Here is a 16,617-nt window from a genome sequence, read left to right as displayed (position 1 = left end):
ATACTGTAGCCTTGCACCATCTTATAGGGGAGGTTAGATTGGAGGATAGCAAAAAGTCAGCAAAAAGTTTAGCTGTGTTTCTAATCGGTGGTTGTGAACATCTCAGTATTTTAGACTGCGGCTCTGATTGCTCCAACAGTAGACACAATTCACTTCTTTAGTCATCATACACTTACTACACAAATTGAATAATATTGTTAGCGGGGCCCGCGGATGGATTGTAAGGGTGCAGGATAATAACCACTCCAGGAGGAAATAATGTTGATCTTCCTTTTATGAAGATAACCGAACAGGAGTACAGCTGGGTGGTTTATGTGCTCTAACGCCGATGCAGACGAACTTTACCAGAGTCAGCGAGCATCCACACAAAAACAAAATCCCCTCGACAAAAACATCCACCTGGAACACACAACCACTGCGTGCAGAGTTCTGTTAACGAGATAAATGCACAGTAACGCACTTCCTCAGGTCAACCTAGCAAGTATGGGAAATAATGCTGGCATAAGGGGAAACATACAAGTAGTACAATATGCATTGTCTTAAAGTGATGGAAGGATTAAGTCTTGAACAAGCTTTAATTTCACAGTGTGTAGGGGTGATTCATGCAGGTCGGTGAAAAATGACATTTTTCTCAGTCAGTGTCATCAGAATTGACATTTATAATGTCATTAATCCTGTGGCAACTGTTTAGTGGAAATCATTGTTACTGGATTTAATTAAAATTCTCTGAATAATTACAGAAAACTCCACTTTATTGTCAATTCTATTAAACATGTTTATATACCTTAAAATACATTCATATTTAGTTTAGTCTCTCTCTCTATATATATATATATATATATATATATATATATATATATATATATATATATATATATATATATATATATATATATATATATATATACTTGGCGAGGTTTTCTTTGAAAATTGAAGAAGGTAAGGTAAGGCTGTCTTGGTAAATTTAGAATACAACCCACAGACACAGAGAGATGCACTGAACAGGAAAGGAATGGCTGGATGAAGGTATTGCCCCATTGAGGCGTAGTGAGCAGGACTCCCCCAGTGTTTGGTGTCGGCTCAGAGCGTCCGCCACTAAAGCAGAGGTGAGTCAGACTTCACTTCGCTTTGGATCATTGTCACAAGCTGTGTGTGTCGCTTCACACACACAGGAGCACATGTGCGTAGACAGAAACACACACCAAGCTCCCACAGGGATGGCAGCCGACAGGCAAGGGTGTGCCACAGTGAGCTGTCAGGACCTATTGTTGCTGCATCCCACAATTCCACCCTTCCTCAGACATGCACTCAGCTGTTCCCTGTGTGTATACATCAGGCTACATGTACAGGTGCATGCATCAAGTGCCACACACTGCTTTCTCTGCACGCTCTACATTACCTCCATGAAAACTCATCAGTCAACATTCTTTTGATAATTATTCCTAAGCTATTAATTCATTTCTCTCCCAGATCTTTTATATTTTCTCATTCATTAATTCACCACCTAAATTCAGTTTCATCTTGCTTTTCTGTCCCTCTCCCACTGTTCCTGTGGTCTAGACATTTAGACCATAGGACTTGACTAAACAGAGCTGCACATTAAATGTTACAAGTTTTAACACAACATTGTCATTATTTTATTGCTCCACCCTCTGTACACTTATATAAAAAGAAAATTTATATTTCACTTGTCACCTGTGTTGGTTTTGATTTTTTGACTCATTGTTGAATTGTGATATTTCAAAACTTTTTATTGAATTTGTAACTTTACCTAAGTAAACTTGTACATTTGAAAAAAATAGCAATAATTATTGGAGTTATATAAAATCAGTTGAACAGAAATACAATTCATCATGACAGTAACGAAGAAAACATTGTGTCTCCTAAACCTGTTCAAGGTGTATTGACTGCATGAATTCTGACATTTTCTTCTTAAACTTAAACAATTTAAATATCTGATCGTTTAATATTACCTCTTGTTAGACACAATTTTATCATCCTGGTAATGTCCAGTTAAAATACATATCTACCTGATACCTCATTAAGACTCGCTAGACTCTCAAATGACATTAAAATGGCTCTACAGAAAGTATTCATACATGAGGTTTGTTTGAACATAAATGTTTTTGCATAACAATATATTATGTTTAGAAATTAAGTGTTAGATGAAATGTAAAAATAAATAAATAAATAAATTAGATGTATCTGTCCAGTACGGTGACTGAGGTTAAAAAGAAGGCAGATTTTAGCAGTTGTAGGATTTGCTTTTTGTCTTTGGTAAAAGACTACAAGTTATATCTCCCACTTGGGCTAGACTCACACGTTTGGCTTGGTTGTATTTGCCTGGAATACCCTGCACTAAAATTCACTTCCTGTTCTTGGAGCGGTCTTCAGTCCACTTGCAAATGCATTTGAACCACATCAGAGTTCACTTTAACAAACCAAAACCTCTAGGTTTTTAACCTATTAAAAATCTATTTTTCAAAAGTGAAAAATAGATTTCATTTTTTGGCCCACGTCAGAGTTGGTTTACACATTCACACCTCCCCAAATGAACCAGATATTCTAGGTAAATGAGTTTGCGAGTTGAAGTGGACGAAACAGGGCTGGTGTGAATGAATCAAGGTAAGGGAGTTGTTGAGGACCAGGGGGGACCACCAGTTTATCGCAACTGATTAGTAATTAACAATAAAAGAACAAAAACCTTGAACCTTTTGATAACTTTTTGGAAAACTATCTGGAGGATTCATCAGTGGAAACATGTTTTCATACATGTCCATAAATTAGATCTGAGGTCATACAGAAGGCCCACCGTTTCATATCAGCTGGGCTTTTGGTTTGGTGCACAAACACTGCTGACCTTTCCCTCAAAGGTTAAAAGCCTCACACATAGTGTACCAAACCTCAGAAGCTCCAAGCTGCATGTTTACACACTAACAAGTAAAAATTACTCTGCAGTCCCAGAAAACAAACAAACAAAAAAAAACTATAGTCACAATCAGACTGTGATTAATTATCAGGTTTTCGGTAAGTCTATAAAATTATTCTAACACTGAAAAATACAACAGCTCTCTTGAATACATTTTAACTGTATGGACACCTGGAGTTAGAATATGATTTATACATTAATAAAATACTATTATTTACAAACTATGCACTGCCTCAATGTCTAAATTTTCTTACTTTCCTACCTCACTGTTGCATTATTCCTTCTTTCTGTCTTTCCTTTCTCATAATGTGGAGCAAAAATCCTTTTTTGTGCCAGATTGTTACAGTTGAATGACCCAACTTGCAATTTCTGTAGAGACAGAGGAAAGAAACTTTATTTAAAAACACAGCACACTGCAAAAGTATTTAGTCTTGAAACACACATCTGACAGGGGAAGTGGCATGAAGTGAAGGGTAAAACACATCTGAAGAGAGAAAAGCAACAGCAGAGATCTGAAATTGAACAAAGGAATGCAAGAAGTCTACATACACCGAGAAAAAGAAACACAGCAGAGGTGAAACCAGACCTGAAAAAAGGTTGAAAGGAAGACTGAAAAAGGAGCAGCTTCACAAATTAACACTGAGCAATTTTTTAACACCCAGTGTAAGTAGATTTGATCTGAATATGAAACAGACACAGTTTGAAGAAAAACAAAATCTGACAGAAAAGCTCATTTGTTTTAGAGAATATCATTTGTATTTTCTAAATACATATTTGTATTTAGAGAATAAATACTAATATTCATTTATTCTCTAAACATATACTGAGAATAAATACATATTTATCTATAATAATAATAATTGTAATAATTTGTATTATTATGAGTCTGTGTCAGCATTTCTACCCCAGGTTGCTTCCACCTGTTCTTTGTTTGTTGTTTGAAGATTTTCCCATTTAATCCACCCCACCTGCTCTTTCCCTCTCATCTCTCCTGTGGCTTTGGGAGGAAGCTCCATCATCTCAAGAGGTCCAGAGGTGCATGCATGGTGGAGTTACAGTATGTGTGTGTTTGTGTCTGTTTGAAAGTGGCTGAGTGCATGAGGGTATGTTGTGTGAAGTAAATGGCTTCAGGGATCCCCTGGGTTAGATATCAAATGTGCTCACAGAGAGCAGAGTCATGACTAAGACTGCATGCCTTTCATTAACACGGAGAGAGACAGAGACAGGGAAAGATGCTGTGAGTGGAGCTTGCAAAGTTGAACAAGTCAACCTAACTCATTGTTGTGACAGAAATGATTTTGCTATATTTTTAAGTTCTTCGGTCACTTCCCATAAACTGAAGTTTGTGAAAGTCTGTGTTTATTATTGTCCTTTTTCGTTGCTTCCAGTTTAGCATCTGTTCTGCTCTGTTTTAAACAGCTGTTTGAATTTCTGTTAAACTAGAAACCTTTGCCCTGCAACCCATTCTGTACTTTGAATAATACCACTTTGTGTCCTGGATTTTCTTTTTCAACTTCACTGTAAACTGTGCCAGCAACAAACTTGATGTTTTCTCTTGTAGAGAGCATTTTTAGGTTATAAAATCCTCAGTGTGTCTACACCCATTAAGATAGCTGCAGAACAGCTGCTGCTTTCCAACTTAGTTTTGACAGCAGCTTCAGCTTCACAAATGTATTGAAAGTTTTTGCAAGCCAGGGTTTCTGCTGCCAGAAGTTGGCCCTGAAAAGAGCTAAATTCATCCCACTGCCCATCCATCCACTGAGACATGAAGAGACCGAATTGACACCTAGATTGATGTGCTTACATGTCGAAAGACGCTGCTGCCACTCTTACTACTTTGCTACGCTATTTGTTCTCCTGGTTGAATTAAAGCATTTTTGTAATTTAGGATTATCGCTGGCCATTGTGCTTAAAAAACAAAAAAATTGTATGTAAAGAAACAATACTTCTACTGGTATGATGCTTAATAGGAGTTAATAGGAGTTAGTTAAAGAAAGCTGGTTGGAAACCAAACCAGAGGTCGGCATTAGTTGACAGGAATTATTATGTATCATTCAGCTTTCAATGCAATGTCAATCATCAACAAGAAGATGGGAAAATTTTACAGTCTTCATATGACTGTTAAACTGAATACTGAAGGCATCCCAGTGCTTTGGGGACTCCGTCTCTCATCCTAACATTCGGATATTGTCCAGGATTAATTCATGACTGCCTGCCTCCCACTGCCTACAGTCTTCACTATGAATCGTTCTCCTGATACCTACTTGGATTGAAACGTTTGTCCTCCAGTGCAGGAGGTATAAATGCTTAAGTATTTTTAGGCGCCATCTTCTGAATACACTTTCCTTCAGTGAGGGTGGGACCTGGCAGGTAGCGTCAAATCAATGTGGACTGCATTGATGTAGATGTTCAGCCATTTGTTAGGGATACTATACCTATAATTTATTGGATCTTTGCACAAGGGAGACTGGTAAGTGAGTCCAAGATGCAGTATTGATTTTGACTCTTAAATCTACTTCATCAAGGATTTCATCAGAGGGCAGAGGCAAGAAGTTAAAAGATTATACTTAAATTGGTGTCAGTTAAGTGTTTCAGTGACAGGGGCTTGCAGCTGAGGGTTACTCCAACTTGAAACTACCTGAGATTCATATTGAGCAGCTTAAGCAATTTTGTACCTAAGCATCCTACAACTGACCTCATCTGGTTTTATCAGGCAGAACTTAATTTTGTAGTAAATGAAATTCAGTTCTGCAGCAGGGACCCAGTTATCACTGTAGGAGCATTTTCTCAGCTCTTTCCACCACTAGATATTATAGGTGCAGGTTATAATTTGTGTTAACAAGGGGAAAGCCTCTCCTTTCATTGCCACTTAAGTCTAATATCCTTCACCATCACGGGCATCAGTGACTCATGCAGGTTGAGACCCCCTATGCCAAGGCATGGCATGGATAATTAATCTAATTTTAGAGCTGGCTCTAAGTGTTCGGCTGGACAGACATTTCATTTTCACTCATCTTAATGCTGCAATAAAAGACAGCGCTTCCAAGAAAAACATAATACTGAGTGATTCACATGCTTCACAGAACTCTGGGTAAATTTACATGTACTTCACCTTTGTACTTATGAATTACAGCCTGTTTTGGTGTTCATCTAGGATTTGATGCATTCATGTAAACACTACAGATGCAATTTACTGTCAGAAATAGAGACGATGAGCTACCAAACATACAATATATTCAATAGGTCAGTCACATATAAAACCTGAACATGAATGTGTCATAACAAAATGTCCTCAGTTTCAGAAACCGTTACCAAAGTGCTACTACGTCATAATAAATCACAATCTAGAAGGTTGATGAGTCTTAACACAAATAAGAACTTAGAAAATGATCAAATACTATTTCTACATGATAAAATATAAAAAAAAATATTATTGTTGTTTTGAGATTCGTTAATATGACATAGATTATAGTTTTCATTCAAAATCTTGAAAATGTATGTTGACGGTTAATTTTAGTAATTGTTTAATTTAGGTTATGTAAGTACAGTACTTTCCTCCACATAGAACACAAAGAAACTAATAAATTTCTCTCGTTTTTTGGTAAATCCAAGATGTTTATTTATCAACAGTATGGTTGTAGCTTTGTTTGTCCTCTACTCAATATTTACTGTTACGTTAGCTGACTCTAGCATGCCTGTATTTACGGGTTTACGCATGCATAGCTGTTTGTACTGTCTCTGTGTTTCACTGGGCGATGGATAGTCAGTCTTTCCTGAGTGTATCCTGCCTTTCTCCCAATAACTCCTGGAGACAGCCCCTCCTGCAACCCTGCTAAGACGAGCTGGTGAAGACAATTGATGGATGGATTTGGTTTGCTGTGTATACATGAGAGAGTTTTGTGTTTTTATGGCTAACTTCTCATTCTCGTCTTCATGGAGTAATGTGGGTAACATGTTGAATATAATCTCATGGTAACCTTTGGGCTCTGCCATAATACAGCAGTTAATGCTTTTATAAGAGGACTCCTAAATTATTAAAGTGTTTTTTCATTACTTTTTGTGAGATCCTTGGGAATAGCTAATCATCCTCATATATTTCTCGATCAACTCTAACCTTCATGATTCACACTGGTTGTGCCCTCTGTGTGCTAAAGCTCAGCATGGATAATTAATCTAATTCAAGCCCAGTTTTTGTGCGTGTGCATGTGTGTGTGCCTAAGAGAGAAATACTGGACAATGTTGTCACTTTCCCTAGTGATGATGCCAGAGGGTACATTGGTTCAACACGCTGTTATCTTCCTCGCTGTCGTTATTTCTGTCTTTCCCTCCCTCATCCGGCACTATTGTGTCCAACTTACACAAAGTAATTCTGGGCTTATCTTGTCTGTTTTCTTGCATCTGTGTTGTCTACTCAGGACTTGACATCAGTAATGCTCCTGATAATGAATTATTCTTACATTCAATTTAGTTTCTGTTTCTTCCTCTTTTTGTCTCTCCAGCAGCAGACGCGGTGCCGGTACGGAAAGATGGGGATCAGGTAAAATGCTTCTATCTTTACTTTCATGCCTTTGTTCTGCACAAATAAGTCTTGATTAAATTTTTTTTTCAAAGTATTTTTGAAAAAATACAAAAGAAATGGTTGCTGGTGTATTCATCTGTGGGAAAGTTGTCTATTCTCTGCTAGGGGTGAAAGAGAAGCATTTTTATCCCCCGGCAACTGTATCATGATGTTAAATTTAAGGTCCCTGCCTTGAAATGGTTGCCTGTATTTAGGCTTTGAAAACAGCAACAATACCAGCAAGAAAGAAAGACCTTCAGAGTGAAGTGTGTGTTTTTTTTCTATGTCAGTATGTGTCATCCCTGAATCTTTTGTGCACCAGAGGACTGAGGACAAAGCTTACAACAAGCCTCCAGTGATAAAAACACTAAACTCACCTGACACATTTATTGTCTGCCTAACCTTCTTTTATATCTGACATTTTACATGAATACAGCTCACAGGACAAAATCATCCACTTCTGCTTAACTGTTTTGTTGACTAGAGATCTGCTTCCACAGAAAAAATGAGTTATGCCAATTTCTACACCTTTTTGTACTCATGCATTACCATCTCATTCCAACCTACTTATATTTCATAACCATAACAATCCATTTCTTACTATCCCATCACAAATCTGTGTATTTTACTTGATGGTTAAGTGTTTTGATTGTAGAGATAGATAATCATAAGAAGTTTTGTAATTGTAAATTATTTTCTGAATATTTTCTCATTGTTCCTTTCTTCTGTTTTTTTTTGTTTCTGATTATTGTAAAATATAACAGATTATGATCAGTCATAGAGAATCACTATGACTGATCTCCTTACGATGGATATGCTTTTTTAGTCACAAAAGTGTCCAAATTTCCTCACTGTAGATTATGAGTTAAATTTTGAAAATCACTTTAAGTCAATGTGAAATAATACTCCATAATCAATGTATGAACTGACTCATTATCACATTTTGTTCCACTTTGCTAATAAGTATTAAAAAAAACTCAGAGTGGGATTTGAACTGACAACCCACCTGTTACAGGATGAATCCTTCCTGAGCTGCTTTAGCCCCCTACCCTTTGTCAATCACCCTGTTCTAACCTGTTAACCCTGTCCAGATTTACACTATGGACAATTCTGAAGGAATAATTCCTCCATCTCTGAACAGACCACCCTTTTATTAACCCTCTTCAACAGCAAGAACTTAGAGTTAACATGTTTGAAATTATGACATTCTGCATTATCTAAGTCATAGTCATCCAGTTTTAGGTCAGTGCACGCCAACATGAGTCTAACTTACAAGCAAAGCAGCCAACATGTTTTTTGCCCTATCAGTGAAATGTTCTCAGCAGGCTGAGCCAGTTTCCTGACCTCAATTCAAATGATTATTCATATGACTAGTGATGAATAGGCTGAAGGCAGAGCGGCCTGGAAGTGTGTCTGCTGTGTGAATCTGGCGCTGTCACTAGAGATGTCTGTAAGGCACAGCAGACTTCAGAAAGCCAGTAAAACATTAAATATATTGGGATGTCCTGGCATACGGCAGGTTAAAGGCACATGCAGTAATGCCCCAAATGGCCCCATTTCAGTCTGTTGCATGAGATTTCCCTTATTTCAATATCAGTCTTCATATTGTTAACTTCCCAGGAAAGGAAACTCCAAAATATGATAAAATAGAAGGAATTCTCATGATGATGATGACATTTATCACCTATGATTTTCTCCAGAAAGTTTTTTTTTTATTTTTTAGCTTGAAACCTTCTAACGACTCCTGCTGAGTCAGAGCCTATTTTGGCTAGAGTTTGCATGTTATCGACTTTCTCTCCAAAGTGTGCCACCAGAATTAATTAATGACTTCTAATTGGTAGAAGTGTGAATGCTTGTCCGACTGCACATATAAACAATGTGAGAAACTGGCAACTTATCTTGTAAGTCCCACTTGATGTGAGCAAGAAGAACCTAAGAATGCCTTGTGAAAATACAGAAAGTAAATATTTTTTATGAAGACTATGGACCAAAGATCAAAGTAACAGTTCCAACGTACAAGTTTTACTGAATTACAATGTTTTGCTGTGCAAAGATATGTTTATCTCCACACATTACTGAATTATTGTTTGATTCATTATTATTATTATTTTTTTTTACCTGAAAGCCATTATTTTTAAGATGCAATGACTTCTTTTATGACTGTGATTTCCATCTTAATAGCTCAAATAATACCTGTACCAACAAATACTGGATTTGAAAAGGAAGAAGTTCAAATCATCTCTTTCATTGATCATAAAGAGTAGGGATTATATCCCCAACTCCAACATTTCTATGGCAAGCCTTCTAATCATATGGCCAGAGGAAAAAAAATTAAAAATCATTAAAAGCAAACTAGGTGGATTAGCTGTGCTTGCCAACAAAGATGGTGTCATCTAGGACATCAACAGTAAAAAAATTGTCACCATCTCCATCACTCTTTGAAGATCCTTGGTGAAATGAGTGACAACAATATAAAATTTTCCTTTGGGATAAATGATGTGTTTTTGAATTGAACAGAGTATTATGTTGATCAACCCATCAATTGTTTGAAAATACAGATACTGTTATGGTAAAATTATATTTCACCCTCTCTAATTTCCAGGAGTTTCATTAGTGAGGGCATAATAATAATCATTTGGTTTTAACCATGCTTTAACTTCTTTTCAATCTATGTCCAAATATTCAAAGACATGACAAATTTCACCACAATAGCAAGGAGGAAAGTTTTCAGCAATGCCCTTAGAGAAGCAGTTCAGGAAAGGCAGCGTATTTAAGACAGCTGTCAATCTTTGCAGTAATTTACATTGGGCCAAAAAGGATAGTTCTTAAAGCTTTTGGGTGAATGTTCATGTTTTTCCAAAATATACTCCTTTTGGACATCACTCTCAAGCATTATCCATGTTTTTTTTTCAATGCCTTACTTTAATTCACCCACCACTGAGCCACTGAGTCAGTGCTGTTTATGAAGTAGCTGCTTCGATTTGTCTGGGTTGTCGTCGTCTTTGAGAAAAGAAAGAAAAACATTTGCTTGACAGTCCAAATCAGCTCCTACAGTTAGCTATCAAAAAACAAAGCTAAATTAAAATTGACATTTAAAATAAAATATTTGGGATTTGAAAAAATCTCATATTTTGTTTATTGTGATTGGGCCTATTGCAATAAGCAATATATGACTAAATCAATTAATCACATGATCAATTATGTCAATAACTTTCATTTTGATGATTAATAATTTTTAAAGGACAATTTTGAGACATATTCCATTTTTTCAATTTTGTGTGGTTTTATTTATATTTTATTTATTGTTTTAAGTTGTTGTATATTTTGTTAAGTGTTGTTTTTGCAAAATTAAAATTTACTGGTCTTTGAGAGGGTCTCTATGTGTTGTCATTGTTTATATATTATTTGAAAATGGTCTCAAAACAACAATATCATTTAGCGCAATAAGTAAGTGGACAGCATATCTTTTAGCAAAGATTTTATTGTGAGAGGTCTAACTATGATTTGCATTGATATCATGAATGACAGATTTATGTTTTGCATTGAGCATCTTCTATGCTTCCACTAAAACTTTGCAGAATATTTTGGCTTCTCAGTGACTTGAATTAGATTCAAATTCTTAATATACATGACCTTTTTCTTTTATTTTCCTTTGGTGGCTCATTGAAATGAAACAGGCTTCATATTGTAATGTAGTACAGACATTTAGTGCAACAGTAATATAGCTGTCATGATGAAACACTGTTACAACTAAACAGCTCACTATCAAAAAGATAAGATGACAAAAATCAAAGATTTTATGTCAGTGTTTTATTTCCAATAAAATTAGTTGTTAAAGGCTCTAAATGTTTGCAGTTTTTACACTTTCTTTAATGTTAAATTAAAGCTTCAGAGTAGCATTAGGACTTAGGTTAATACTGCTGAGTCACTGAATGTGTCTGAGTGAGGAAATGTGAAAAAAGGAGAAGAGTAAGGGTTGATAACACTTGCCTCACCTGCAGACACCCGTATTAATCAAACCTGCGTGGTCTCCTGAGTGCATGACTGCTTTCTCGTGACTGAATGTGCATGACTCGTTGAGAAGGTGTGTCTTTGTTGATAGCCTCTTACCAAAGCCACAGAGCTGCTCTCCCTTGGGCCCAGACTATTACTGGGCCATGTATCACTTCTCAGCTGTGCACTCTGGAGAGAGACGGAGGACTAGGAAGAGTAAGACACTGGGAGGGGAGCAAATAGAAACATTTATATCAGTACTTTTCACGAATGACTGCTGCATTTTATGACAAATTGCTTTCACAGTAATGGATTCAATTCTAAAATGCATTCAGAGCTTTACAATGCCTTACAAGGAATTCCTACACTGTGAACTTTTACAACTTTTTTTAGCTTACAACCACAAACCTTTCTTAATTTTGGGAGATTTTTTAGGTAGACCAGCACAAAGTAATGCATAATTATAAAGATATATGTATATTTTTTTGCAGCTGCAAGTCTTTTGGAGTTTTTTTTTGCCATCCTCTTAGTACATAAAGACAGAAACTCTTGTGATTCTTCTTTGTAGAGTGGCTCAAGCTCAGTTGGACTCTCAACAAGAGCTACTGGGCTACTAGTCATTTTTACAATTAATATGTTGCATTCATGATGTATAGTTTACATCTTCCTCCACACTTCATGTTTTGCATGAGTGTGCATGTCAGAGAATTTTGCATTGGATTTTATTTAGGGGTATCATATTGAAATTGACATGCATGACACTTTTTAAATTGATACATGAATAAATTATTTGTTCTGCATTTTCACAATTATTTTGATTGTGAAGATATACAGTGTTGCATGAAAATATAGTACTGGTTGTAAGATGACAAAATGTAAAAGAAAATAAAAAGGATTAAAAAGGTACAAATATGTTTACAAGGCACTGTCTGACTGTAACATTTTTAAACTTCTGAAATTACCTTTTGATCAATGACTGAATGGTAGTTTCTGTCTCCGTCCTTCCATTTAAACCTCCTGAAATAAGAGAACCACTGAAACACTATACATGTTTAAATTGTTGGTTCACTGTTGGCATTCTAGTGGCTTCATGAGCAGGAAAATAAAACCATTTGATCGAGTGCCATTTGTCTTGAGGACTGATCTGAAAGCAGCCTTCAAGTCGTTTACTTCCACAAACATTTCTCCCGTGTGTAATTTATAGAACTGCAGAGAGGAAAAGGCCAGCAGGTGTTGTGGGGATTTGACAGAGTGAAACGCAGGCGATCAGAGACATAATTCAGACCCTGACAAGGCTGAGGATCAAGTGTGGGCAAACAAAGCACTGGAGACTGACTGATAACATAGATTTAGTGCAAACAGGCTCAGACATTATGATGTGAAAAATAGCAACATGATACAAAGTGGAAACATAAAAATTAACGATTCACGATTACTGCCGCCACTGTCGTTTTGTGTGTGCTTTGTTTGTAAAATAAAAGGATTAACCACTTCATTTTCTCTTTTACTTGAAATGGATCATATTTTACATAATCCTGAATTGATGAGGACTTGTAATTTGAGTTTTATCCATTAGAATAATAAAATACATATTTTAAAATATCAATATGGATCAAATATTGCATACATGTCTTAAATATTTCATTATGGTTTTGCAACTATAGCTATTTTCCATTAGAATAGACATTTTTACACAGATATCTGGTCAACCAAATGCCCAGAGCTGAACAATAAGAACATATTCTGTGCCAACAACACCTGTGTCAGCAGTTTGTCTACTGTCAAAACTAATTTTCATTTTGGAAAATATCGAGATCATCAAGGTCATATCAGTCTCTTTGGGTATAAATACCACAACATCCACACTGAATTTAAGCATGTCATTCAGAGATGTACTGGCTGGAGTGTTTAGTATTGCTTGCATAACCCAAGTGTGGACACAAGGTCACAGACTGAAGGCTGGACAGTCTCCGCTCAGATTTTCTGAAAGAAAGCAGAATTCAGTCTCCACCATTTATAGAAAGTTCTCCTTGTCCTTTAACTGCAAAACAGCCTCACATCTTTTAAAAAAGGTTGATTTTGTTGTTTCATCAGTCAACAAAAATGTTCCTAAAAGACTTTTTCTAGAAGTTCTAGTTATTTTTTGAGCAGCAGCTTTTGCCCAATCTTATTTTTATTGTTGAATGATGGACACAGGAAAACGTGAGTCTTGCGGGGCTCTTACTGTGGTGAACCAAAATCCCAAATGAACAGTGTAATGTTGTGATTGCATGGCAAGCTGAAAAAAATTATTTACTGGGAGGCTGGCAATGTTGTTGAATTTGAATGAAAGCAGGTTTTTCCCACAGAGGCTTCATTTTCCCTCATTGACTTAAGAAAAGACACTGTTAGCATTGTTGCAAGGTGAAGTTCGACTATTATTTACTTGAGGGAGTCTGTGGGAAGAATGTACTTACACACATTTACAAAGCAGTCATGACACAGGACTTTCTCTAATAGCGTAACACTGTGTTGAGTCAGATGTCCTTGGTGTGGGTAAAGACTGCTGAATTCAGATATCTCCTTATGATTAGAAATCATGATTGAAACCTCTCCCTCTCTCTCACATATTAGTTAATTTCTTCAATCACAAAAACAGTACACTGACCTTGAACTGTGTTGGATTTGAATTATCAGAATAATTTCAAGGATTATGGCTGCAGTTTTCTGCTCCATGGCACGGAAAGGCAATAATTTATCATCAGAAGTTAACAGGGTAATTGATTATTACCAAGGACACTTTGACTACAAGCCTAACAGCAGAGATCTTAGGAATTCAAGGCTCATTCTGCTGCCTGCGGGATTTTTAATATTAAAGTCTAATATAGCAGACTTCTAGTGGGGATGTGATCACTCTAGTTCAGACAGAAGTTACTGGATGGATTGCCACAAAATGTGCTTCTGACATTTATGGATCTCAGACAATGAACTGCACTGACAGTTTTGATTTTTTGAGAGGATAACAGAATTGATAATTGATGAATTTCTGCCTGGTTTGTCTAACAGATTAATGATCCTGTGGAAGAAGCATAAAAACCTTCTCTTAGTTATCAAATCAATCAGATTTTGAAAGTGTATCTTTATTTTAATGCCACAATGTAACACAACCGTTATTAAAAATTACTCACTGCACTACTGTAAACTATTCCCCACATCTTTCCGAGATCCCATTAGTACACGTGTGTTTGTGAGGAACAAACACCCACAGAGGTGACTTATGGCAGCTATTAGGCTTTGTGAAATCTCTTTCCATCTCAGGGGATGCTTCTTGTTAGAGATGGATTAATTCTTTTTCCTCATTGACTCACTATGAAAAACAAACATCTCTGACATGAATTTTACATTGAAGCTGCGCAGAAAGCAAAGGGAGCCTGCAGAAAGACAATTAATTCTGGGTTCGTCATTTCACTTGTCCTTGGGTTCATTTTGCCAAACATGTCCGGACTATGAGACCAGATAAAAATGTTAATCAGGGGAGCATGGCCTTAAAGCAAGTTGAACCCAGTTTGACAATTATGCGTGACGGATACGAGGAGCTAAAGTGTCTTTGCCAAGCAGCTGCTGAGGGAAATCTTAAGATTTACAGAAACAAAAATTCTCGATGGAGTTTAATCACTACAAGACAAAGTGGTCTCCAGAGAAAGGGGTCTAATCCAAAACTTTGACTGTAGATGCAGGTAAAGGGATTGCTTTGGAAAATAAAAACTAAATTTTAAATTTTCATATCAATGTGGTAAAAAGCTGTGCTAGTAGTAAATAGTTTTACATAAAGTTTACATTCTATTTGTCATATAGTTGATGATTTGCAGCTCTGAATGGACAAAATTTGTCAGTGAACCGGTTGTGCCATTGGAGAAGTTCCTCAGTGTAAAATAAAAAGTATAAAAATACTTCAGTTTTTGCTGCATCTGCTGAAACCCCAGGTTAAGGTGTTAGTCCTCTGTGTTTGTGCTGAATGCAAAGTGCTATAAAGTGATGAATGTGCAGGACAGCTTGTGAATTTCTGTAAGTGTGTGTGTGTGTGTTCTTACTTTACATGTACTTGTGTGTAAATGTGGACAGAAAACAAATGGTTTCCATGTCGGGCCACACATCACATTTGTTGTTGCCCCTGGTGATGCAGTTACCAATCAGTGGTCTCCATTGGTTACCTAAACATTGTGGCCGGTGAGGAGAAAAAGAGAGACAGAGCAACATGGAAACACAGCACCTTACATCATTACACATTTTTCTGTCACTCATGCTATTCTGCAAGATGCTTTTCCAACTACAGGGCTGTGACAAAGCATTTAAACTGTTCTTACTCTAATAAGTGTGAGCTTATTAGATTCTAATGTGACAAAAAATCTAAATAAATACAAAATGCAATTTTTCATAGAATGATATAATATATAACTGGGAAAAGCTTTCCAAACCAATCTGAAAAAGTTATTGTGACCCACACCTATTCCCAGCCTTTTGCAGGCCGTACCGCAACATCTCAATTGGATTAAGGTCCAATCTTCATTTTGTTCTCATTCTTTTGCAGCTATTCAGTGGTGCACCATTGCTGCATAACCTAAGTAAGCTTGAGCTTAAGGTCACAAGCCATTACCGGCCATTCTCCTTCAGGATTTTCTGGTTGACAGCAGAATTCATGATTCCATCAACTGAGCCCTGAAGCAGCAAAACAGGCTTTGGCTATCAGTATCACTATGATAGTTTCTGCTCATATATTTTCCCTTTTCATTGAAATTCTGTTAGTTTTTAGTTTGTTTTATTAAGCCACAGAATATTTTCTCTAAAGTCTTTGTAGTTTGTTATTTTTTGGCTAATGTTAAACATGCATTTTTATGTTTTTGATGAGAGGAGGTTTTTTGTCTTGAAACTCTTCCATTGATGTAATTTTTGTCCAGTGTGTTTCTTATTGCTGATTAATGAAAATTGGTTGAAGTGAGCCCTTTGTTGATTCAGATGCTGTTTTTGATTATTTTACGGTCTCTCCTCTCATGGAAGTGATGCTGATTCACTCTTGGAGTAATTTTTACACTGTTCCATATTTTTTCCAGTTACTGTTAATGGAGTTTCAATACATTTGAAATGGCTTTGTAAACCATTC

General features: G+C 36.4%; 1 protein-coding gene across 9 annotated transcripts in view; it reads left to right on the top strand.

Annotated features, from left to right (window-relative positions):
* The window catches only part of LOC129375778 (uncharacterized), a 44,554-nt gene that overhangs the window by 14,978 nt on the left and 12,959 nt on the right, over positions 1 to 16,617 (top strand). For 7 of the 9 annotated variants that reach the window (XR_008607670.1, XM_055055047.1, XM_055055045.1 and 4 more), the window contains exon 2: positions 7,429 to 7,466. Coding sequence is in view for 6 of the 9 variants with exons in the window: in XM_055055045.1 (XP_054911020.1) it covers positions 7,429 to 7,466 (38 nt within the window). In the remaining 3 variants the exon portion in view is untranslated. The remainder of the gene's footprint in view (positions 1 to 7,428; positions 7,467 to 16,617) is intronic. The other 2 variants (XM_055055043.1, XM_055055040.1) reach the window with 1 other exon arrangement.

The sequence above is a fragment of the Poeciliopsis prolifica genome, unplaced genomic scaffold (assembly GCF_027474105.1).
Source record: "Poeciliopsis prolifica strain line A6 unplaced genomic scaffold, Auburn_PproV2 SCAFFOLD041, whole genome shotgun sequence".
Lineage (NCBI taxonomy): Eukaryota > Metazoa > Chordata > Actinopteri > Cyprinodontiformes > Poeciliidae > Poeciliopsis > Poeciliopsis prolifica.
This window is presented reverse-complemented; position numbering and strand designations above follow the sequence as displayed.